This window comes from Hemitrygon akajei, chromosome 4 (assembly GCF_048418815.1).
Source record: "Hemitrygon akajei chromosome 4, sHemAka1.3, whole genome shotgun sequence".
In the NCBI taxonomy this organism is placed as follows: Eukaryota; Metazoa; Chordata; class Chondrichthyes; order Myliobatiformes; family Dasyatidae; genus Hemitrygon; species Hemitrygon akajei.
Window position 1 is genome coordinate 131,982,308 of NC_133127.1, and position 23,477 is coordinate 132,005,784.

At 41.5% G+C, this 23,477-nt stretch overlaps 1 protein-coding gene across 2 annotated transcripts in view; it reads right to left on the reverse strand.

The window, feature by feature from the left end:
- LOC140726661 (ferroxidase HEPHL1-like) overlaps nucleotides 1-23,477 on the reverse strand; it is an 87,335-nt gene that overhangs the window by 50,577 nt on the left and 13,281 nt on the right. For both annotated transcript variants that reach the window (XM_073043330.1, XM_073043329.1), the window contains exons 2-9: nucleotides 21,083-21,327; nucleotides 18,364-18,576; nucleotides 14,106-14,285; nucleotides 12,152-12,406; nucleotides 10,763-10,931; nucleotides 8,113-8,252; nucleotides 7,899-8,030; nucleotides 4,953-5,164 (exon numbers count right to left, since the gene is read on the reverse strand). In XM_073043330.1, the coding sequence (XP_072899431.1) occupies nucleotides 4,953-5,164; nucleotides 7,899-8,030; nucleotides 8,113-8,252; nucleotides 10,763-10,931; nucleotides 12,152-12,406; nucleotides 14,106-14,285; nucleotides 18,364-18,576; nucleotides 21,083-21,327 (1,546 nt within the window). The remainder of the gene's footprint in view (nucleotides 1-4,952; nucleotides 5,165-7,898; nucleotides 8,031-8,112; nucleotides 8,253-10,762; nucleotides 10,932-12,151; nucleotides 12,407-14,105; nucleotides 14,286-18,363; nucleotides 18,577-21,082; nucleotides 21,328-23,477) is intronic.

Here is a 23,477-nt window from a genome sequence, read left to right on the forward strand (position 1 = left end):
ACTGGCAACGGGGAATTGGGAGGTGGTCACCGATCATGAAGGAAACCAGCATTTAGAGGGGAGGCCAAAGACATTCCCAAGGAGCCAAAAAAAGAGCATTCCCGTTACTTGTAGCTGTACTTCTACCGTTTTACCCATGCCTCGGGAAACTATACAAAAGTGAATTTCAAGGTTACCTCTCTGTGAGCCAGTTTTAAAGTTGCTGGTGGAACAGGTAGAGAGTGACCAGAAAACGCATCGGTTCACAAAAAGGAATTCTAAGCTGAGCTGTACAGTGTCTGATTTAAAGGTAAAAGGTTACAGAAAAGTACTAAAGTTTGTAAAACATAAAAACTGATTGCAAACTGCCCAGGGCAATAAAAAAATAGTGGCCACTGTCACTGAACGTCATTTAAGGAATGATAAGGAGCTGGGTTTGAAAGCCGCTTTGCTCAGAAACTTTCAGCTCACATCAAACTAGCCAAGGGAAGCACACAGAAAAACTACATGCTGAAGTACTTTGGGCAGGTTAGTGGCAAATTGTCAGCATTGGATAAGGCATTAAATCCCTTTTGAGAAATGCAGTAACCAAACCCCCTACACCTATAACAACCGGCCGAATTTGCCAATTGCACCATGGTCAGTTTAAGTAACAATATTAAATATTCTGCCGTATTCTCCACATGTACGCGGGGAACTGAAACAGCAAGTTCTGCACGAGAGTCAACTCCAGGTCATCTTTGTAGTAATCAATCATCAATTTCCTCTTCGCTCATTCCAATCCCAACTTTCCTCCCTTTTCTAACTAAATTACCAGTCTACCTGATGTCAAACATTTTGCATCACAACTTTATCTAATCTAATGGTAATTTATAACATTGGCTCAGAGTAATTCAACATGGCATTGAAGCTGAAATCCTCCAGCAGTTCCAGCTTTTGCTCGTTTCTGTTCCTCCAGTGTCCAGAAAGCTGGCGCTCCAGGAAAGTCCGAGCACCTTTGTGCAGGGAACCCACAGTAGAGGTTTATCAAGCACAGGGCCCAAGGACTCATGAGAGGAGATTTGATGGAGGAATACAAAATTATGAGGGGTATAGGTAGGGTAAATGCAAGCAGACTTTTACCACTGACATTGGGTGGGACTACAACCTGAGGTCATGGGGTAAGGGTGAAAGGTGAACACGGGAAACTTCTTCACTCAGAGGGCTCTGAGAGTGTGGAGCGAGCCACCAGCACAAGTGGTGCACGCAAGCTCGATTTCAATGTTTAAGAGAAGTTTAGATAGGTACATGGATGGTAGGGATATGGAGGGCAATGGTCCCAGAGCAGGTCGATGGGAATAGGCAGTTTAAATTGTTTCAGCATAGACTAGATGGGCCAAAGGGCCTGTTTCTGTGCTGTACATCCCAATGACTCTACGTCATCAGAACAGGCCACGCACACTCAGTGCAAACAAAGGTCTTCCCAGTAGCTCCGCCATTGCCAAACCTGTTGAGTAAATCGGCAGCATGTGGTTCTTACAGTCAAAACCTGAAGGCACAAAGTCACTACGTCACAGGGCAATCATTAGACCCAAGTGTGCTCACTGTGCTGGGTACTAAAGTAAATCAATCTTCATAAATGCTGACTCTGCCTTCATTCACATGTGCCTTCATTCTTAGCTGCATGACTAATTCTTGGCTATGTTTCCTGATGAAACGGCTATTGAACATGCTGAGAACATTTAAAAGGCGTCCTGCAGTTAACTTTTCCAGACTATTTGGGAAATCTCTGCAGCATCCCCTCGAAAACAACTCTTCTCTCTACTGAATTACCAATGGCCACGTGTCTGTGGAAAATGCAGAAAGAGTCTCGTGCAGTGTGTTCGTCACTGTGCTGAGGTAAATGATCCGATGGACTCTTGTGTCTTCACTCTCACTCCACTCAGACATGTGTGGTCAGGTTTATGATATCAGTATACAGAAAATGCTTAGACAGAGAGGAGTCGACACAGTTTAAAGTCAAGTCAGATGTTTGAAAGAATAGTTGAGTGATGGCTTTGCTTTTGAGGTGGAGCCACAAATTCATTCTCACAATTCCAAAAACAGTACAGCTGTGCAGTTGAAAGTCAGGTTATCCTGGATTAGAGCAGTTCTGCAGACATTGCTGGTTGCTTCATGAGATTTTAATTTTCATTAGCACCATTCTTCGGGATTTACACTTGCCCAAGCACAAATACAACGTGCAAAATTCATCTGCTGTGATATTTTCAGCTTGACTTGTCTGAAAACTGGTGCTTCTTATTTGAACATAGAACAATGAGGCTTGTTACGTATCCCGTAACTGGATCACTTACCAGCAAAGATAGAGAGGTCCGCTGAAGTCTGATGGTACCATTTTTAAACGTTTTTATTTATAAAGGGGCACAAAAGGAAGGTTAATACAAACATTTTGATAACATACGTCGTCAATACTCAATCTAAAGCGCAGGTATAGTAATAATCAATCAGAAATAAGCTCTATCGTTGTCTAGGGAATAATATCTTGTCCATTTGGAAATATAACAGTCATTCAAAAGTCTGCAGGCTTCAGCCTTTTGGGAACCGCTGGGTTTCCCGTGTTGGAGAGAGAGAGAGAGAGAGAGAGAGAGAGAGAGAGATTGGTGAGAAAAGGAACACTTGCCTGGGTCCTTACGAAGCAAAGCCATGGAATCAGGGGAGCAGGCTTTCCTGTTGTTAGTTAAAAGCGATTTTCCGTAATTCCAGCCACAGATTCCCGATTCGGAATCTAACGCACGTGGCTTCCTTCAAAATGGCTTCCCGCTATGACGGGATCGCTATCGTGTCTCCTTGGTGCGTCTGAAGGGGTCGTTCCCCCCCCCAGACCCTCCTTTATACTTCCTCACGGGATCGCAAGTGTCAATCTCTCTCTCCACCAGCCCATTTTGCCCGAGGGCTTTACACGTGGTCTTCATGAGACAATAGTCAAGGTCGCCTTATTCTGCATCCTGGTGGAACGCAGTATTCAGCACGTCTCTCTCTCTCTTGGGTCATTGACCCCCCCCCCTTCACTAGGGCTCTTGCGATTCTCACAAAGGAGGGGGCTGGTATCATAACAGGCTTAACTGACCCCACTTAAAAGGGATGGCACTCATACGTATCCCTTGTCCTCATTGAGACCTCTGACATCTGAAGGCCTCAAATTCACCCGTGTGCATCTTGGGTATTCTCTCCACATGGAAATCAGGATCACACTGTGGTGAACTACATATACCTGTCTGGACACGCCCCCTGCTGACTGCTCCTGTGGCTCCTCCCACAGACCCCAGTATAAAGGCGATTGAGGTCTGAGCCCGGCCTCTCTGTCTCCAGGATGTAGTATGGTGGTCAACCACTGCTTGTTCCTTCTTCCAGTCAATAAAAGCTGATATCTCGCCTTTACGTCTCAGAGTGAGTTATTGATGGTGCATCACACACTCCTACCCAGGATAATTCCAGCTTGCTGCTGCTGCCTGGCTCAGAGTCACAGAGATATAAGCACAGAAAAACAGGCCCCTCGGCCCAACTCATCCATACTGAAAACGTGCCTGCTTGTCCCGTATTCCTCTGAACCTTTTCAGCCCGAGTATCTGTCCAAATGTCTTTTGGATGTTGAAATTACATCTGCCTCTACTGCTTCCCAACAGCTGGTACTTCACCAACCTCCCAGTGAAAATGTTTCCCCTCAGGTCCCCTCTGACCTTAAATCTAAACCCTCCAGCTTTACTCTGAAGAAGAGACTAAGCATTCATGTTATCTACGGCTCTAATGATTTTATACATCCATACGAGGTCCACTCTCAACATCCCGCGCTTCAGGGAGACGAGCCCCTGATCTCCAGCCTCTCTTTATAACTCAACCCACCAGTCCCCGCAGAATCCTTGTGACTCCTGTTCTGCACCCTCTCGACCTAGATCGCATCTTCCCAATAGCAAGCAATCCCGAACTGCATGAACTCCAAGTGCGGTTTTGCCAACATCTTGTACAGTTGGAACGTGATGACACAATTTTTACACTCAGTGCCATCCACCTTCTTTTACTGCCCTGTCTAGCAGTGTGGCCACCTACAAGGAACTGTGTACTGGTACCCCCATTCTACAACACTCTCCAGGCCCCATCAATCACTGTGCATTGCTGCCCCATTTTAATTTACCAAAATGAAACACTTCAATCTTGTCTAGCTTAAATTCCAACTATCATTCATGGTCCAATTCCCCAGTTGATCTACATCCTGTTATAACCTTACATATCCTTCTTCACTGTCCGCTACACCACAAATTTTGATATCATCTATCCAGACCAACTGCATTCTCTTATAACAATATAGAAGACAAAAAACAGTGGACATAGTGTTGAAACCTCTGGCTCAACTCTAAGCTGAAAAAAAATCCTCTGACTCCTACCAGCAAAGAAATCTTGTAGCCAATTGGCTAGCTCACACTGGATCCCTATGATCTACTTTTCTGGGCCAGCCTATCATGCAAGAACTTGCTGAAGTCAACGGAGACACCATCTACTGCTGGCCAATCATCCTCTTGGTCACCTAGTCAAAAAACTCAATCTAATTTGTGAGGTATGATTTCCTGTTGACCTTGCACTTGGGGTCTCTGCTCCTTGTGGAGACTTGCACAGTTAACAGCAAGGTTACTGTTTAAAGTTTTTTTAAAAAGTGTAAGGCTGTATACCAAGCACAGTATAATTACATTTTCAGATTTCCCCATGCTCATTTAGTGCATAAATGAGATGCTGTTTGTGCTAATAGATCTATTGAAAGCCATTTAAAACAATTTGTATTACATATGTCAAAAATGACAAAGACAAATTTACAACAGCATTTTACAGGTGAAAGAAAAGGCTATACCAATAAACCTGATGAAAAGTAAATAAACCCTCTTAAAAGAGAGTCACAGAATATACCTATATAAAAAAGAGTTACAAAAACAAAGTCTAATACATACCTGTGAACCGTCTGGATTTAATGTGTTCTGCTTGCAGACAAGCAATGGGCCGACGAGGCCAGAACTGGTGTCCTCCACTGTATTGCTGGCTGAGTAGTACATCCATGTCAGGCAGGGTGGGTCGTCGTCCGTCGGTCCAGCGTTCTGTGGTACAGTCCACTTATAGGTGAAGGATGTTCCCGGCTCAACGGATGAACCATTTCTTGCAAAATCTTAACATTTCAATTTAAACAGAAAAAAGAATAGCCTTTAACCACAATTATTTTAAAATTATTATTAGCAGTTTGAATCAGCAAGCTTTTAATTAGTCTTCTGTTAAGTTCTATATAGCTGGTGCACTTTACTCCAAGAAATACTTTCACTTGAGATAATCCCTTACAAAAAAGACGAGCAGCAGGAAATTCAAGTCAGTGTTGCTTGTCTGTTAGATGTCGTGGGAGAGGCTGAGGAGGAGGAGGAAAGTACTGTACTTCCCTTTGTCAGGTGAATCGCTTTACCACGCACTAACCAATGCCTGTTCCATTGCCACCGCAATCAATAAGCAACGCTGATCTCATCCATCACTATTTGAAACTCAATGCCCCAACTAACGATCTTGTTGAAATATTTATGAATTAAACATAGGTGTTAAGAGGTAGAATGGAGCGCTCGCCCTTCTTACCACTTAAACACACGTTTAATTCATATGCAAATCAACCAGGGCAACCGCGCCATTCTATCCCCGTCAGTTCACGGCCACCAACTAACTTTACCCATTTGCCTTCTTACATAATACACCACCCTGGATCTCGAGACTATATTCGTTTCAAAGATGTCTAGACCCATTGCTCTCAGTAACGATACTCTGCACATGCAAAGACTTCCTCCCGTGTTCGATCTCCTTCTGCAAGGTCTCGAGCATAGCAACTGGAAACCCTGGGCTCCATCCTCTCCTGCTTCACAGTTTCCTTGCGGGACAATGCCTCCAGCAGCTCAAGCACAGGCTAACTCTGACTTACCTTCTGAAAGCAAACTGCTAGGTAGACCGTTATAGCTGGTGTGCAGCAATTAGAAACTTCACTGCACAATACACATCCCGTGCTGGCTCTCAGGGGCTATGATGCTATAACAGACTACAAGCAGGCTCTCTCTGCTTTACCCAGTCAAATGAGATTTGGCCTACAAGTGACATGAGATGTGTTTTATAGGGCTAGGGAAGAAGTAAGGCTTGGAGAAGCCTAAACTACTAACATAACTACTCTTAAAGTGAGTCAACTTCATAAAGAATTCTAATTTGTAGACTAGTCTGAGGGCCTCATGCTCCAATCTTTGTCCAACCATTCCTTGGGCCTTGGAGCATGGCTCCTTTCCTCCCAGCCTTTACCTGGGTAGTTCCAAGCATCAGCTTCCAAAACCTATACCAGGCCTGACTATATTACAACAGGTTGACTGTGTGGTGAACTACATATACCTGTCTGGACACGCCCCCTGATGACTGCTCCTGTGGCTCCACCCACAGACCCCTGTATAAAGGTGATGGAGGTCTGAGCCCGGCCTCTCAGTCTCCAGGATGTAGTATAGTGGTCACTCACTGCTTGTTCCTTCTTCCAGTCAATAAAAGCCGATACCTCACTTTTACGTCTCAGAGTGAGTTATTGATGGTGCATCAGACTGCATACCCCCTTTAGTCAGAGACAACACCCCGATGAGTTACTGTAAATAATAAACTCCACAGCGGTCCCCCTATTTATGAAACTCCCGGAGGAGAGCTCAGTACAGTAATGTCCTCCAAGAACTGTGTAGCTGAATCAATGCTGGCTCGAGAAAGGTATCCAGTTCCAACTTAAAATTGCCAAGGAAACCTGCGCGTCATCCTTTGCACTCCAATTTTCCTGCAGTACCCCACTGAGCGACACGTGCACCCGGTACAGCAATCGCATATGCTCCTGGGTAAAGCCAATGTGAAAGAGTACATCACAGACTGAGGTGAGAGAGACGGTGGGCTCCCGACATGCCAGTGCTGCCAGTCCGATCAGTAATATTGTTTAATGAGAAACCACCGCCTGAATTCACGTCAGCAGTACACTGTCACATCCATCTTCACTACAGACACACATTTTGCATTTAAAACATTTGAGCAATAGTTAAGTTTGGCTGCTCAAAAACCTTTCCCTCATTTTGTGTATTTGACATTTTCTGCCCATACGTGACCAAATTTAGTCTGGAAAATAACCAATGGCCAACAATAGAGTGATGCATAAAAGTAACAGAGATCAGTTGTAATAAACTTGTGTATGGTTTCCCAATTCCATCATGAGGGAAACCTTCAGCCCCTCCCTAACCTGCGTGGTAGCACAGCGGTCAGCACCACCCCTCACCGTAGCAGCCGCCTGAAATGAGTTTGGACGTTCTCCCCGTGACTGCGTGGGTCTCCTTCAACAGTCCCAAGACGTACCAGTTAGTAGGTGGATTGGTCACTGTAAATTGTCCGGTGATTAAGCTCTTAAATAGGTGGGTTACTGGGTGGCACAGCTCAAGGGGGGGGGGGCGGGGGGGGGGAAGAGAGTGGGGGTGTTGGGGAGTGGTGTGGGGGGGGGGGTGCGGTGAGAGGGAGATAGGGTAGAGGGGATGTTGGGTGAGAGGCAGTGAGGGATGTTGGGTGAGAGGGGGTGAGGGATATTGGGGAGAGGGAGGGGGCATGAGGGGGAGGGGATGGTGGAAATGGAGGGGGTGGGAGAGAGGAGGTGGGAGAGAGGGAGGTGTATAGTGAGGGGGGGATGCAAGGGCAGATGACGGGGAGAGAGGAGTAAAACAATGAAGATCCATTTTGAATTTATGATTGAAAGGATAGAAAAGGAATTGATATCAAATATTTTTTCTAAACTGTTCAAATGTTTAGTATTTGAAAATCAAACTGGAACATTTCAAGTTAGAAACCCTGCAACAGAAAGTGACACATTGCCTTACCATCAGCATAGTTTGCTGCATCAAACTCCTTTGTAAAATACACCCCGTGAGGCTGAATGCTGTAGGCCCGATCTGCATTATTCTTAAAAGTAACAATAATGGTGTCTCCAACTTCAGCTTTAATCACTGGGCCTAAAAATGAATAAAAATATTGTAACCTTGATTGTTTTCAACTAGTAAAAACAAGATTCCAAATGTAAATCATGTGTTGTACCAAGTATTCCAAGATGGTTCTCATCTGGTAATCGATTTTTTCTGGTGTTAAATGTTCCATCAATATATTCAACATATCGTACTTTCCAGTATTCTCCCCCTATTCGACTGGCACTCTTCTTGAAGAAGATCTCAGAATGACTAGAAGAAAATATTTATAATATTAAATAAGTACCAAAAATCTGAAGACAGGTTTGATAAGCACAATTTACTCACAGAGCCCCAAAATAATGACAATGTTATCGGTCCTGGCTCAGCTAAATAAAATCTAAGGTTGGACAAATACATATATTCGTCCAACCTTAAATCATTGACACAGGCTTTTAGGTTGGAGAGTTCTATGAGTGTATATTAATATTTACAAATGTCCTTCAATCAAAAAATAAGAAAAAATCTATGGCATACAGATATAAAATTACAAGACTGAAAATCACTCTTTGCCCTTGAAACTGACCTCTCCCCATTATAAAGGTTAGACATTCAGCAAATCTGTTGGATCGTCAGAGGAACACAGGAAGACAAAGGGGAGGGGGAGTACAAGCCAGACCCTTCAAGCCTGCTCTGCTATTCGTGATCTTCTAGCTCAACGTCATTTTCCTGTTCAGTGCCCACATCCCTCAAATCTATTGATCTCTGCATTGAATTAATCACTAACTACATTTCTACAGCCCCTTGGGATTGTCACCACCTTCTAGGTCAAACAATTTATCGCCATTTCATTCCAACCTCCTACAGAGATTATTGCAAGACTGAAACCTCTGGATCAAATCTCCTGAGTTTCGTTGTGATATGTGCGTATTTTAATACTAAATTATTTTTGTTGGCTTGCCTTTGAAACTTGAAACACCTCCCTTATATCCAGCCCTGAACATATGTTGTAAATTTGAAAGAAATCACTTGTTTCTTCCCTAAACTCTAGAGACCAGAGTTCAATTAAATGTGTTGTATTTGAATTTTCAAAAGGTTTTGGCCACAATGAAGGTATAGTCTAATCAATCCCCCATAATGTGACAAACCCACTATCAGTGGAACCAAGCTTTGGAAACCATTGTTGCATTCCCAATGTGGCAAGTTCAACAATTATGAGGAAAGGAGACACAAATTATTCTCAGTATTACAACTGCAGTCTCTCTAAGACCTGGTATCATTTCAGTGAATTTTCCTTATTCCTGTGTTCAGCCCTCTTGTAATAAAGTCCAACTGGTGGCCATCTCTCTTACTCACCCGCAGGGCCTGCACGTTGGCTTCAGCGACTGTGCACAAATCCTTTGACCATTAACCCAATCACTCACTGTTTTCAAATTTCTTTGCTCACTTGGTTTATGAGCCAAAGGGGTTGACCTATTCCTTTCATTCACTGAGCTTGTTCACATCCTGTTGAAGTTTATTACATTCCTCTTTGTATTCACGATCAACCCTGCATGCTTACTCTGAGTAACAGAGTTGGAAACACGGTATTTGGTCCCACTCAGACAAATTGGTGGTTGGGCACCAGGCACGGACCCATGCAGAAGCTCACTATCTGCCAGCCTGGAAAGGATCTGTTCACTCCCATTTATTTATTTCTGTCCTATAATTAAATGCCAGGAGCTGGTAGAGAAGTGCCAGAGATGGGGTGGGGGGCATGATGCCAGCCTTTAGAGGTGGGGTGTAGAGGTTTTGCTGGCTGCTCGCTCTGCAGAACCTCATGGCACAACGGGGGTTGTAAAGAGGAATCAGGACCATCAAAGAGGGCTGCTGAGCAAGGCCCCCAGTTGACTATGGACAAAGAGGCCTGACCCGTGCATCAGTGATGCTGGGACACAAGCTGGGGCCTGGTCAACCCCGGCTGGGTCACCTGGGTGAGAGTGTCTGATGTTGAAAGACCCGAAACACCCGATGACCCTAGCTTACATCACCGATGATGTATCCCAGCACATCCTGGATGTACCTCAGCACCAGTTTTCAGTCCTTGTCAGTGTAACACCTCTGTCCTATCCCAAACCTTCTGAAAATTCAAATACAAGACATCCAGTGCTTCACACTTACCAATTCTATTAGTCACATCTTCAAAGAAATCCTTTAGATTAATCCAACATCATTTTCTCTAATCCTATGCTGACCCTGTTCAACCCTATTAATCTATCAACGCTGATGGGATAACTGAAACAAAATCAAGCTCAAAAAGAGAAAGAAACAAGGATAAATAATTTAGTATACAAAGCAGAATTTAAGGAAATAAAAAAAGATTTACTTAACTTCTGTAGAGAAATTATAAAAAGAATGGGCTGTATATGTCATCAGCCAATAACAGATAGATTTACTGTTATTATGTAATTATTTAATGCACAAATGTCAGCAAAATAAGATCCTGGGTCTTTTTTCATAGTATTAAAGGAGTTGGTAGCTGGACAACACTAGAAAGCCATAAGAGAAACATTTTTCTGTTAAGAGTACTTAAGCACCAAAAAAAAAAGGCAGATCTATTCTGATCATAAAGATGAGATACGTAAGCCTTCAAATGAAGATAAATAAATTCATACTTATCATCAAAGGTCTGTAAAAGGCAAAGCTAATCTGTTTCTTTACAAGGGGGTGAATTATGAAGTCAAAATTGAAGATAGATTTTTAGCTAGGATTATTAATCATAAGTTGGTTGCTTTTAAAATTACCTTCCTTCTGCATCTAGTGGTTGACCATTAAATGAGTTCTTGTTTGTGGGGGCATACTTCCACCTCTCCAGCTCAGCCGCAATGAAGTACCTTCTCTCTTTGCCAGTTAGTATAGTCTCTGAATCATTGTGGTTACAATCCTGAACCACAAACAATGCATGCATACCAGCTGGAAGATTTAAAAAAAACAGAATAAGGCTAGGAAGTGAAAGTTAAATTTATGAGGGCACAGCAATTCAAGATAAAAAATATTGAACAGTTTAACGTTCTTGCTTCCCCTCCTAAAGAACTTCTTTTCTTGCTGGTATAATGGCTCTGCAACCAAATTATTGTTTTTTATCAAGTGTCAGAAATGATTCAATGAAATAATGTACCATAGCAACGCCTTGAAACCTAAAGCCAACCTACCAACCCATCTTTTCAAACTGTTCAGAGCATTCAATCGAGGTGGTCTGTGCCAAGAACCATCCGTACCCACTCAACCTAAAGCAGTGCCAAGTCTCCACAGAACTAACAGGAAAAAAGTTTTTTTAAACTCTCTGGCTCTTACTGAGGTCTTTTCTACAGGGGAAAAAAGTCAACCAGGATTATCCATCTTACACCAGTAAAAGTTTACGGTCACTGACTTTGCAAGTCAAAAAGAAGTCCCAGAAATGTCTTGGAGCAGCCTAAAGATTCAGCTTACAATCTATTCACAATGGAGTGGAGTTTGGGTCATATTCACTGTCCTTCCCTTTATAAAATTGTTTTATACCCTCTCCGGCTCCAAATCTTTATTCCCTTCTTGTAGCAGAACATCCATAAAAGTAATGTTTGCAGAACCACTTAGGGTTAGGGTTAGCATTTTCTACAATTCCAATATAGACATAAATACTTGAAATCCAACAGAAAATCTGAGATTAAAACCAGTTGTAAATTACTTTAAATATTCTTTTAACAGTCCAGGAGCCAAAATCAGTTTCAGTAGCATGTATCGTTGGAAGTGTTCAAAAGAAGTCATCGGTGTAGATTTTGATTTGTGAGAATGGGTCAAATGAACGACTGCACGTTAGCAGCTCATTTTATATTGCTCCTCCATTGTATTTTTGTTGACTTCTTTAGAAATAAAGTCGAGAAAATCCTCTGTCAACTACCATTCAATTTGCGTTATATTACATCAAGACTGTGAGTGGACATCTAAAGCCAATTTTATACCTATTTAGTTCAAATTAAAAGGGACACAATTCTAGTGAAAGATTTTGTATTAAACACACAAGATGTCACTAGGTCTCAGTGTGAAGAAAATAAATTATAATATAACCTTAAAGTAATTTTAAATTCAACCATTAAATTCTGCCCAGCATCCCTGGTGAATAATAGTTAAAGTAATTCAGAAAGTCACTTTCTCACCTTTAATATGGTCATTGACTTGGCACCTTAGTAACCACGTTCCAACATTTCTAGGAGACATTTGCACTGTGACAAAGGAAGCTGGGAAGAGACTAACAACATCCACTTTATGTCCTTTGTTAATGAGAGTCTGTCCGTGGAAATACACCGAGTGTACGTCAACTTCAGTTCCAATTGAATACAAGTGCCAGGAAATGGACTGGCCACTGCACATGTTCAGGCCAGGCAACTTCCCAAACACATAGCCATTGATCGCTGAGGAGTCAACGCAGAAATGTAAAGTAATTACTAGTGAAAATATTAATGACAGCACTTCTTCATTGATTCAAACACCATCTTTGTGCTATGATTTTAGGGTGTACGAAGTTGGATAAGAGCACATAATAGCAGAGGTGAAGATTAGAACATAAAGCCCAGATCAGAAAATGCAGCAGGAATTTATCTGCAGGCACATATTACTGCAATGACGATCTGTTCTGCAGAAGGATCTTGAGACCATATGAGAGCAGACATTTTTCACATGGCATCCTGCACTATAGACAGCCTGCATTCGAAATTCAACAGAGTAAAAATGCATAAGCAGACTGCTACTGGATTTTGTGTCTAACACAACAGTCAAGGGCAATTTCAAACCCAAACATTTTGCTTTCCCTTAATAATCACGTTAAAGTTGTATAGGATTTAATTCAAATACCAGGTCTAAAAAGTATTCAGAAGAACTCTGCAAAAAGATTTGTGAATGAGGAGACTGGAAGAGTTAAGGTGTTGACTGAAAAAAGGGCAATAGTGGGTAACTCGATAGACCCCTGGTGAGTGGGTGACTGAAAAAAGGGCAATAGTGGGTAACTCGATAGACCCCTGGTGAGTGCTGACAGAGGAATTTAAGGCAGCGGTAGCCCATTTGAACGAGGCTTCAAAACTGGGAGAGTGGCAGCAGAGGAAGATGAGTCGTACCATGGACTTAAATCTCATGTTATAACAATCGACATAGTAAAAATTCACTTAAGAATGCAATTCAGACAAAAATTAACTGAAAAGGTTAACTCTGTGGAGGTAAGGGGAGAGCAGTAGCAGCTTGGTAAAGTAATTGCAGAGTTAATGGCCTGCAAAGGTTAAGGTACAGCCTCTGATGGTGAAAGAAGTAGATCAGAGGCCAGATCTGGAGGGATCCAGAGTTGGTGAAAGCGGGACAATCTGGAACCAGAGAGCCAAATCTCGGGTTAAAAGGTTAAACCACTCCCCTCTGAAATAAGAGAGAATGTTGTCTCCTGTGAATCTTTGAGCTACAGATATTATGCCGTTAAATATATTCAAAGTTACATGGAGTCAAAGGGGCAAACGCTAGGGGTTCAGGCCAAAGATTAGATCAGCAATGCCCACACTGAAAGGCAGAGCTCAAGAAGCATCTGATTTTCAATACATTTTTGTTACATTCTTAAATAGAATTTTAAAACTGAGCTGCAAAATCAGGCAGGAACACAGAACACTAATAATAGAAAGGTGACCATTTTGGGGTGGGAGTTGAGGAGGTTCATATTGATGAGGAGAGAGAGCATTAACAAGGGAGTGGAAGGGGCACGGACAAGAAGTGGTCCAAAATCGTTCATAGTATAGGTACAACTCCACCCTAAAGTGGATATGGCTAATTGGGAGGGATTCAATGGCTGGACACAGAAAAAGAACAACAGCCAATAAGAAAACTCCTAGTCTATGGATTCCATGATACAATGAAATTATTTCCACAGAGGGTATAGTTACGTTGCAAGAGTCACTAATTGGTTGTGTATTGCACTCGGCACTTACATTATTGCATTTTTAATGAAATAAATTAAGATCATATTAATGAAAAACCACTCAAGTCAAGTCACTAGATATTCATCGTTGAATTAAGTGAATCAAACATCTGCATACAAGTGTGTAAACATGAAGCAGAAATTCTGATAAAAATACACACAGTGCATCATGTTGCTTTCTTGAAAGTCTCCATCATCTTTGTCAACGGCGGATGGCATGCTGCAATACTTATTAATGTTTTCATCTAGATACCAACTTATATTTTCATCCACAACAGTGAACATTAAAACAAAATCCTGGTCGACATCTTTCCGTTTCAGTGTCACCCCATCAAAGGTCCCTGGAAAAGTGTAAGCAGAACAGTGCAGTTAGTGTTATCTGTCGCAGACCCAATCCATTTACAGACTGTTTGTAATGCAGATTATACACATCAAAGACGTTCACCCATGTATTAGATCATTTTTCAGCTTGTATCATTAACATTAATCAGCACTCCATTGTCCTGAAGGGAACATACTTTAACCTGCCAGTCAGAATTATCACTGACATACGTCATTAAATATGTTATTTTACAGCAATACAGTGCAAATGCTTTAAAAAATTTCTATAAGCTACAAAAGAAATATAAAAAAGTAGTGTGAAATAGTGAGGTAGTGTTTATGGGTTCATGGACCATTCTTAAAACGAATGGTGGAAGAAAGAAGCTGTTCCTAAAACGTTGAATGTTTGACTTCAGGCTCCTGTACTTCCTTTATGATGGCAGTAATAAGAGAGCATGTCCTGAGTGGTGAAGATCCTTTATAATGGATGCCGCCATCTTGATGTGTTGCCTTTTGAAGATGTCCTCGATAGTGGGATGGCGAGCGCCCGTGATGGAACTAGGTGAGTCGACAATCCTCAGCAGCTTTTTCCTGATCCTGTGCTTTGGTGTTTCCTTAAAAGGCAGTGATGTAACCAGCCAGGGGGCTCTCCAAAGTACATCTGTAGAAGTTTGCTAGATCTCCTAAATACTAATTCTCCTCAAATTCCTCATGAAACATAGCTGCTAGTGTGCCTTCCTAATTGCATTAATATGTTAGGCTCAGATTCAGAAATGTCAACACCCAGGAACTTGAAACTGCTCACCCTTTCCACTGCCGATCCCCTCAAGGAGTACTGGTGACTTCCCCTTGCTGAAGTCCACAATCAATTCCCTCGTCTTACTGACACTGAGTGAAAGGTGGTTGTTGTGACACCACTCAAACAGCTGATCTATCTCACTCTGGTATGCCTCCCCGTCACCATCTGAGATTCTACCAACAACAATGCCATTATCAGTGACTATTGATGGCGTCTGGGCTGTGCCAAGCTACAAAGTCATGAGCTTAGGTACAGAGGCTGGAGCAGCAGGGTAAGCAGGCACTCCTGAGGTATGCCTGTATTGATTGTCAATGAGGAGATGTCAAAGTTCAGGAAAAATCAGTTCAGTCTGATTAACCTAAAATGTGGACTAATCTATTAAAACATTCCAGCTACCTCCAGCATATGTCAGAGATAAGATACACACCATTTAGCCTTCTGCGCTCACACTCCTGTTCAATAAGATCATTGCAAATCTTATATTTAATTAACGCTTTCTCCTCTCGTTCATCCCTTCATATCCGTGATATTTGAAAAACACCATTCTCTGCCTTGAACACAGTGACTGATCCTCCACAGTCCCGCAATCCCAAATATTCACTACTCTTTAACTGAAGAAGAGTTACTTCTCACCTCAGTCCTGAATTGTTAACTCATCATTCCTAGTTCCAGATACCTTAGCTTGAGAGTTGTCACCTCAAAAAAACTCTTAACAGGTTTATCAGATATAATTTCTCTAAATATTAATTCTGACAATCCTATTATTATTTTCTAATAATAGTCAAGTATTTTGTCTTCTATTGATAACAAACTCTCTGACCTGTAGTTTCTCTTTCACGCCTTTCTTAAAGAATGGGCATTCATTTGCACCTTCCAATCTATAGGAACCATTGTAAAATGATTGTAATTTTAGAAAATGATAACAGTGTCTCCATTATCTCAATAACATGTCTTACAACATTTTGAGATGCTTTCATCAAGTCCTGAGGGGTTTTTAAAAAAAAATTTCTACAAACTACAACTGAAAACAGCTTGTTTCCATGTCTTTGTGAAAAATCCTTTCACCTTGAATCATGTCACGGAGCACAGCTTTCACAATTCTGCTTATTGTGGAGAAAATTCCACAATTCCTTGTGAGTTTCATAGAGTCAGGATTCCTCTTTTGAGTTCTAAAACATTCTGATGTTCTAATTCATAAGCCATCACTACATGCTTGTTGATTGCTTTGGACACATCATTGCAACAAGATCCAAAGATTCAAAGTACACTTATTATCAAAGAATGTATAAATTATACAACCTGGAGATTTATTTGCTTACAGGCAGCCACAAAGCAAGAAACCCAAAAGAAGCCAATTAAGGGAAAAAATAAATAAATAAAATAAAAGACCACCACCTGATGCACAAAGAAAAGAAACAAGACAAGCAAACAACAACATTCCGAACCAAATTCAGTCCTCAGATCCAAACCCTGGAGTAGGCCCAAAGCCTCACTTATCAATTCACCATATTAGCTGGCACAGAGCACAGCAGTCAGGGCAGTCTTCATAGCCTCAGCGCCATGGAGAGAGGAGTGAACATCACGGAGAGTGAGTGAAATGGGCTCTCGCCTCAGATCCCGACACCCTGCCTTTTTAGTCTACCTGTGCCAGCATTTAAGTTGACCTAACAACAGGTCAGCAAAAGGCTCCAGCGCCCTGGAGAGAGGAGCAAACAGCACAGAGAGGGAGAGAAATTCGCTCTCACCTCCGATCTGGGCTGGCGTTTAAACTGTCTAAACAACAGCTCATACCTTGCACCAGGACCCGGCTACTGTGAAGTAGCAGTAGGTGCAATAGCTGATTAATAAAAAAAAAAATGACTTCACGTTGATGTGCATCTTGGGCCAAAGTTTCCCCTCCATTGGATTCAAATGAAGTATGTGGAGTATATTGTAACATAGCTAATTTGCTAATAGCAGTTTCCTATTAGAGAAGTGATGTGGTCCAATTTCATCTTCATTTGACTAATTAATCTTCTCTGGAGGAAGAAATCCACAGGCAGTGAAAGTCTGCAACTCTGAAATGTACATCAAATGTAAATCACTGACATTCATCCCAACTGCCCCACCCTGCCACCTACACTCCATTTGAGCCTCTCCTGTCCTTTTCTGATGTTGGCGGTAATGAAAGAAATGTCACAAATAATTGGCGTCAGCAACATTTAAAATCCACTGATCAAGCCACTTAACTGGTATCAGAGTCAAACAATAGATTAATTTATCATTGGACAGTGGAAGTTTTTTTTTCTGGAATAGTTCAGTACCAGGTTAAAAATAAATTGAAGCTATTGATGGATTTGGTCACATTTATAGTGCAGGGGAACCTTCACAGAATGAATCTACAATTCTGAAGGATCTGTTGAACTGTCCAGGAGAAACTCTACAACTTACAGAGTTGATTTAGCATATACAATTTCACCAAACCAGCAAACTCTCTGGTGGTACTGTGTTACAATACAAAGATGCCAGCTTAGAAATTCTATTATATAGCAGAACATTTTTAGATTTTATACAATCAAATTTAAGCTAAAATTCTGTTGCATTTATCTTAGCATAGAAATTGAGTTTGTTACCATTTTTTGGACCATACTGAAAACGCAGATAACATGTAAGTACAGGGAAGCCATCAACAGCACTTACAGCTAATTAATCTGGACAAGCCTGTCCTGCAAATGACACAGCCCATGCATACTGAAGCAGATCTTCACAGCACATACTTCTGTGCCTGTTATCTGTAACTTGCTTTACCCAGCCCCAACACCGTTCATCTTGAGAATCCCAAATAAGCCTCCCTGAAGATTTAGCCTAATATCTCATACTAACTCCACCCGCCTTGTTGTAAATCTTCATACAGCTCCACTCTTAAACCCAACATTGATCTCTAGCACACCCACCCCAATCCTGAAGGCTCATCTGATGCCCAGTGTCCTATAGCATTCCTGCATCACAACCCACCCCCTCAGATGCCTCAGCCGGATCCCAAAGACCCTATCCCTTTCACTCCCAATTTTCAGTTGGTGGTCTCTGGGATCATGTCTGACCTGCCCACTGCTGAGCTGTCAGGGTAGAGGACTTTGTTTATATTGGTGTGTAAAAGAACCTCTGGAACAGTGGTATTGTATGGCTAGCTATGTAAAATTAGACATTTTCCACCTTGACAATCTTCTCCAATTCACATTAGTCAAATGAAAACCATTGTAACCTCCCACACCCAGGAACTTAGTTTTTAAGAAGGTTGAACAACCAATGAGTGACTGTACCTTTTTTACATGTTAACAGTGCTCCAATCAAACCTGCTGAAATGTCCTTGGGAGCATCCACGTGGGAGTGGTAAATCCATGTTAAGCAGTTTGGATCAGCATCTGTCGGTGCATACTGTGCCTTCACTATCCATCTGTAAGTGTGGTTTCCCCCTGGTGGGACAGCGTTGTCCACCTTGTGCTTACCAGATGTACCATCAGGATAAAAGGCACCTGCAAGAAAGAATCTCTCAAACTACAAAAACTGGAATGGTCTTAGTTAACAACCAAGTTTAATCTCCGAACACAGTAAATCTTCATTAACTAAGGTGATTCTTATCTTCTGTAACTTCAAAACATTAAACTAATCCAAAGGAAGATAAGGGAGTCCAAAATGCAGGTCAGTCTTCGAGTTTACATGAAGCAAGGTGCGATGATGTATGAAATCCACATATTTATAAATATAAATCGTGATAAATTATTTAAACAAACAAGAAAGCTTAACCAGGTGAGATTTGTGGCGGTGAAACAATCTCAGGTTCTAGGGCGCCCTCTGTGCTGGTTTTAGGAGTTGACTCTGGGACTGCCACAAAGTGGTTCTGACAGCTGTAGCATCATCCAGTACCTTTCTTAATTCATTTTCGGTTGGCCACATTGCAGGCGATGTGGCATGCAAATAGTGGATGGATGTCCAATCAACTTGTAGCTTTTTCAGCCAATCACATCTCTACAATGCAGGGACTCCTGTTTTTACCACATGCAAGCTCAATGTGACTTTTTAGTTGTTGTATTTCACCGTTACGAATATCATTCCCACAGGAGTTACCTTTTCCCCAGTACAAGTTTTTAGTTGGATATCTGCAGGCTTTAGTTCAGTAGCTTTGAAATGCCATTCAAACTAATTTTGAGGAATGTCTGAAACAGCGTCCAATACCATTTTAATTAATTTGCCATTCACTTTGAAATGCGAGTCCAAAATGTGAGCTCTAGTTTGTATTTAGTTTAAATGAGGCGTGCATGTATCACGTGGTAGCATGATAATGTATGCAATTCACGTATTCATACATCTAACTATTTAAATGATCAAGAATGCTTAAACAACCAATATACATGTACACGAGATCATTCAAACATTGCTTAAATATTAAATACACAACAATGGTGAACAAAGATTGAAATGAAAGATGTCCCAATGGCAAAGACAGCAGCAATTTCACCTGCTGAGAAGTTATTAACAGTTCACTTCACATTTTTCAACAATATTCTTTTACATTAATGTCCAGAGGTATTAAGAATTAGTTCTTCAACAGAAAAAGATACCATTTAGAATTTTAAACTGTCCATTTCCATGTTATTTCATATACATTTCGACCTCTGACATGTATGCTCTTAGGGCAGATTTAAATTTACCAAGATATAATAAATCCAAATCAGGTGTTGTTGGAAAAAAATTAGTGCACATCCAATTGTAAATTACCTCTTTGCAAACTCGGGCATCCTACCAGAGTTACAGAAATCATTAAAAGAGTATCTTTCTGTTACAGATATTAGTTGCCAATTTCACTTAAAACCATAAGACAGTCAAAAAGGTTAAAGAAGTTTTACATTTTCATAAGCATCTGAATTAAATGCATAGAGATTGATTTCATGTATTCCTGGTGTGTCAGATATAATCAGAGCTATGCATGTACAGAACTGTACAGTATTGCCGTAGGTCTGCTTTGCTACAGCACTTCATTATTTCATTGAAGTTTACCAGAATGTTAACTGGGTTTCAGCACCTAAGTTACAGGGAAAGGCTGGACAACTTAGGTCTTTATTCTTTGGAGCATAGAAGGTTGAGGGGGGACTTGATAGAGGTATTTAAAATAATGAGGGGGATAGATTCAGTTGACGTGGATAGGCTTTTTCCATTGACAGTAGGGGAGATTCAAACAAGAGGACATGAGTTGAGAGTTGGGGGCAAAAGTTTAAAGGTAGCACGAGGGGGAATTTCTTTTCTCAGAGAGTGGTGGCTGTGTGGAACGAGCTTCCAGTAGAAGTGGTAGAGGCAAGTTCGGTATTGTCATTTAAAGTAAAATTGGATAGGTATAGGGACAGGAAAGGAATGGAGGGTTATGGGCTGAGTGCGGGTCAGTGGGACTAGGTGAGAGTAAGCGTTCGGCACGGACTAGAAGGGCCAAAATGGCCTGTTTCCGTGCTGTCATTGTTATATGGTTATATGGAAGTATGGCAGTGGACTTTAAATTTCCATGTAACCTCCAAAACATAAAAGTAATTGAAAGAAAAACCATGGAGCTGGGGATAACTCGTGTGTGTTCAGTGAGGCACGCACATATGACGTAGTGGCGTGATGACATATGCCATTCACACACTTTTACATATAACCCGCAATGAATTTGAAGTTTGAAGTTGATAACTCATCTCCTTCTACCTTAGGCCACAAACTTATCAATCACCCCTGCTGTGGACACTTTCTGGAGGTCCAAGATCTGTATACTCCATAACTGCTGGACTAAGTGTGTAAATGTAGGAGGGGTCTATGTTGAAAAATAAATGTGCTTGGTTTTCTAAAATTGACTCCTTCTACCTTAGGCCATGAACTTATTAATCACCCCTCGTAGCAATGATTATTGCTAGGGTCAAGAGTACGATGTTGGTTGTCATGTACTGGGATCTCCTGGGTTAGAAAAGGTGCTACATAAATGAACATTATTTTAATTTTATGAAGCAAAATTACCTTCAGAATCTTTTTCATAGAAGACTCCATGTGGATGCACAGAGTAGGGGCGAGATGCAAAGTTTTTGAAGTGAATAATAATCACATCTTCCACTTCGGCCCTGAGCACTGGGCCTAGAAATCCCAGCCAACTAGGTTTAGGAATCTCAGTCAAGTATGTTCCATCAGTAAATTGCTTATACACAGCCTTCTTGTACAATTGCCCAATCCTGTCTTTTCCACTCTTTAGATACACTGATGCATGTCTATATAGAAACAAAAAGAGTAAGTTTAAAAGAAAAATTGTTAATTATGTGCATACAATCAAAACATTCATTCTTATACTGGCTGTTGAAATACTTCTCTTAAGTTATAATTTCTCATCATATAAGTCAAAGAAATGAAGAGGCTGTGAAGAATTTCAAATTAGAAACCTTGAAAATGTCTTTTTGTGTTATCGCCTTAGTTTTACCTGGAACTTTACTGAAGTTGAAATGCCAGCCCTGATGCTCCACTGACTATAAAATAAAATGAGATACTCTGGTTAAAGGATTGAAAGGAATCTCGAGTTTGACAATCAGGCAGAAGCTTCAGTCCTGACACTCCACTTGGTCAGTTCAAAGCCTGCAATACTTAGCTCCTTAAATTAATAAACATTTGTAAAACAGACTGGGAGCTCGCCCCAATTTTAGCACATTTCCAGATTCTGCAGAGACCTATGATAAGGTTGCCTACCTTCCTATGATGTCCCGGGAAGTTCTGATAGAGGGAAGAATTAGCTTCATCTCAATACCCAAAAGGGTACCATCAATTCAAAGGAAAACTCAGGCTCGAGTTCCAATAAAAAAATTATGACCACAAATGTATCACATGCTTTCTCTAGAGTGCCTGATAACGTGCCACAGCAACACCATTCTTATGATTCTTGCCATCACTTCCTTCACTATCCAATTATACAAGCTTAAATTACATTTCTGGAGTTCATTCCAAACATGCACCTCTTCCCTTCCTCTTTCACACCATGCTATAGTGTCATTCTTTTCTTAAGCCTCAGATAAAAACAATTGTTAGGGTCAATGCAATTGGAGATTGATCTGAGAAGGCTTGCAAATGAATATCCGTAACACATCACATAAAGTTGCGGTCTGGAAGAGATACTGCTGGGGAAATTCTTAGATAGATAGATAGATAGATACTTTATTCATCCCCATGGGGAAATTCAACTTTTTTTCCAATGTCCCATACACTTGTTGTAGCAAAACTAATTACATACAATACTTAACTCAGTAAAAAAAATATGATATGCATCTAAATCACCGTCTCAAAAAGCATTAATAATAGCTTTTAAAAAGTTCTTAAGTCCTGGCGGTAGAATTGTAAAGCCTAATGGCATTGGGGAGTATTGACCTCTTCATCCTGTCTGAGGAGCATTGCATCGATAGTAACCTGTCGCTGAAACTGCTTCTCTGTCTCTGGATGGTGCTATGTAGAGGATGTTCAGAGTTATCCATAATTGACCGTAGCCTACTCAGCGCCCTTCGCTCAGCTACCGATGTTAAACTCTCCAGTACTTTGCCCACGACAGAGCCCGCCTTCCTTACCAGCTTATTAAGACGTGAGGCGTCCCTCTTCTTAATGCTTCCTCCCCAACACGCCACCACAAAGAAGAGGGCGCTCTCCACAACTGACCTATAGAACATCTTCAGCATCTCACTACAGACATTGAATGACGCCAACCTTCTTAGGAAGTACATTCGACTCTGTGCCTTCCTGCACAAGGCATCTGTGTTGGCAGTCCAGTCAAGCTTCTCGTCTAACTGTACTCCCAGATACTTGTAGGTCTTAACCTGCTCCACACGTTCTCCATTAATGATCACTGGCTCCATATGGGGCCTAGATCTCCTAAAGTCCACCACCATCTCCTTGGTCTTGGTGATATTGAGACGCAGGTAGTTTGAGTTGCACCATATCACAAAGTCCTGTATCAGTTTCCTATACTCCTCCTCCTGTCCATTCCTGACACACCCCACTATGGCCGTGTCATCAGCGAACTTCTGCACATGGCAGGACTCTGAGTTATATTGGAAGTCTGATGTGTACAGGGTGAACAGGACCGGAGAGAGTACGGTTCCCTGCGGCGCCCCTGTGCTGCTGACCACCGTGTCAGACCTACAGTCTCCCAACCGCACATACTGAGATCTATCTGTCAAGTAGTCCACTATCCAATCCACCATGTGAGAGTCTACTCCCATCTCCGTTAGTTTGTGCCTTAAGATCTTGGGCTGGATGGTGTTAAAGGCACTAGAGAAGTCAAGGAATGTAATCTTACGCCCCAGTTCAACTGTCTCTCTGACACCATATACTTAGTTTATGCAACAGATTTATTAATACTTACCGTAAGTCAAGAGTTTTAAAT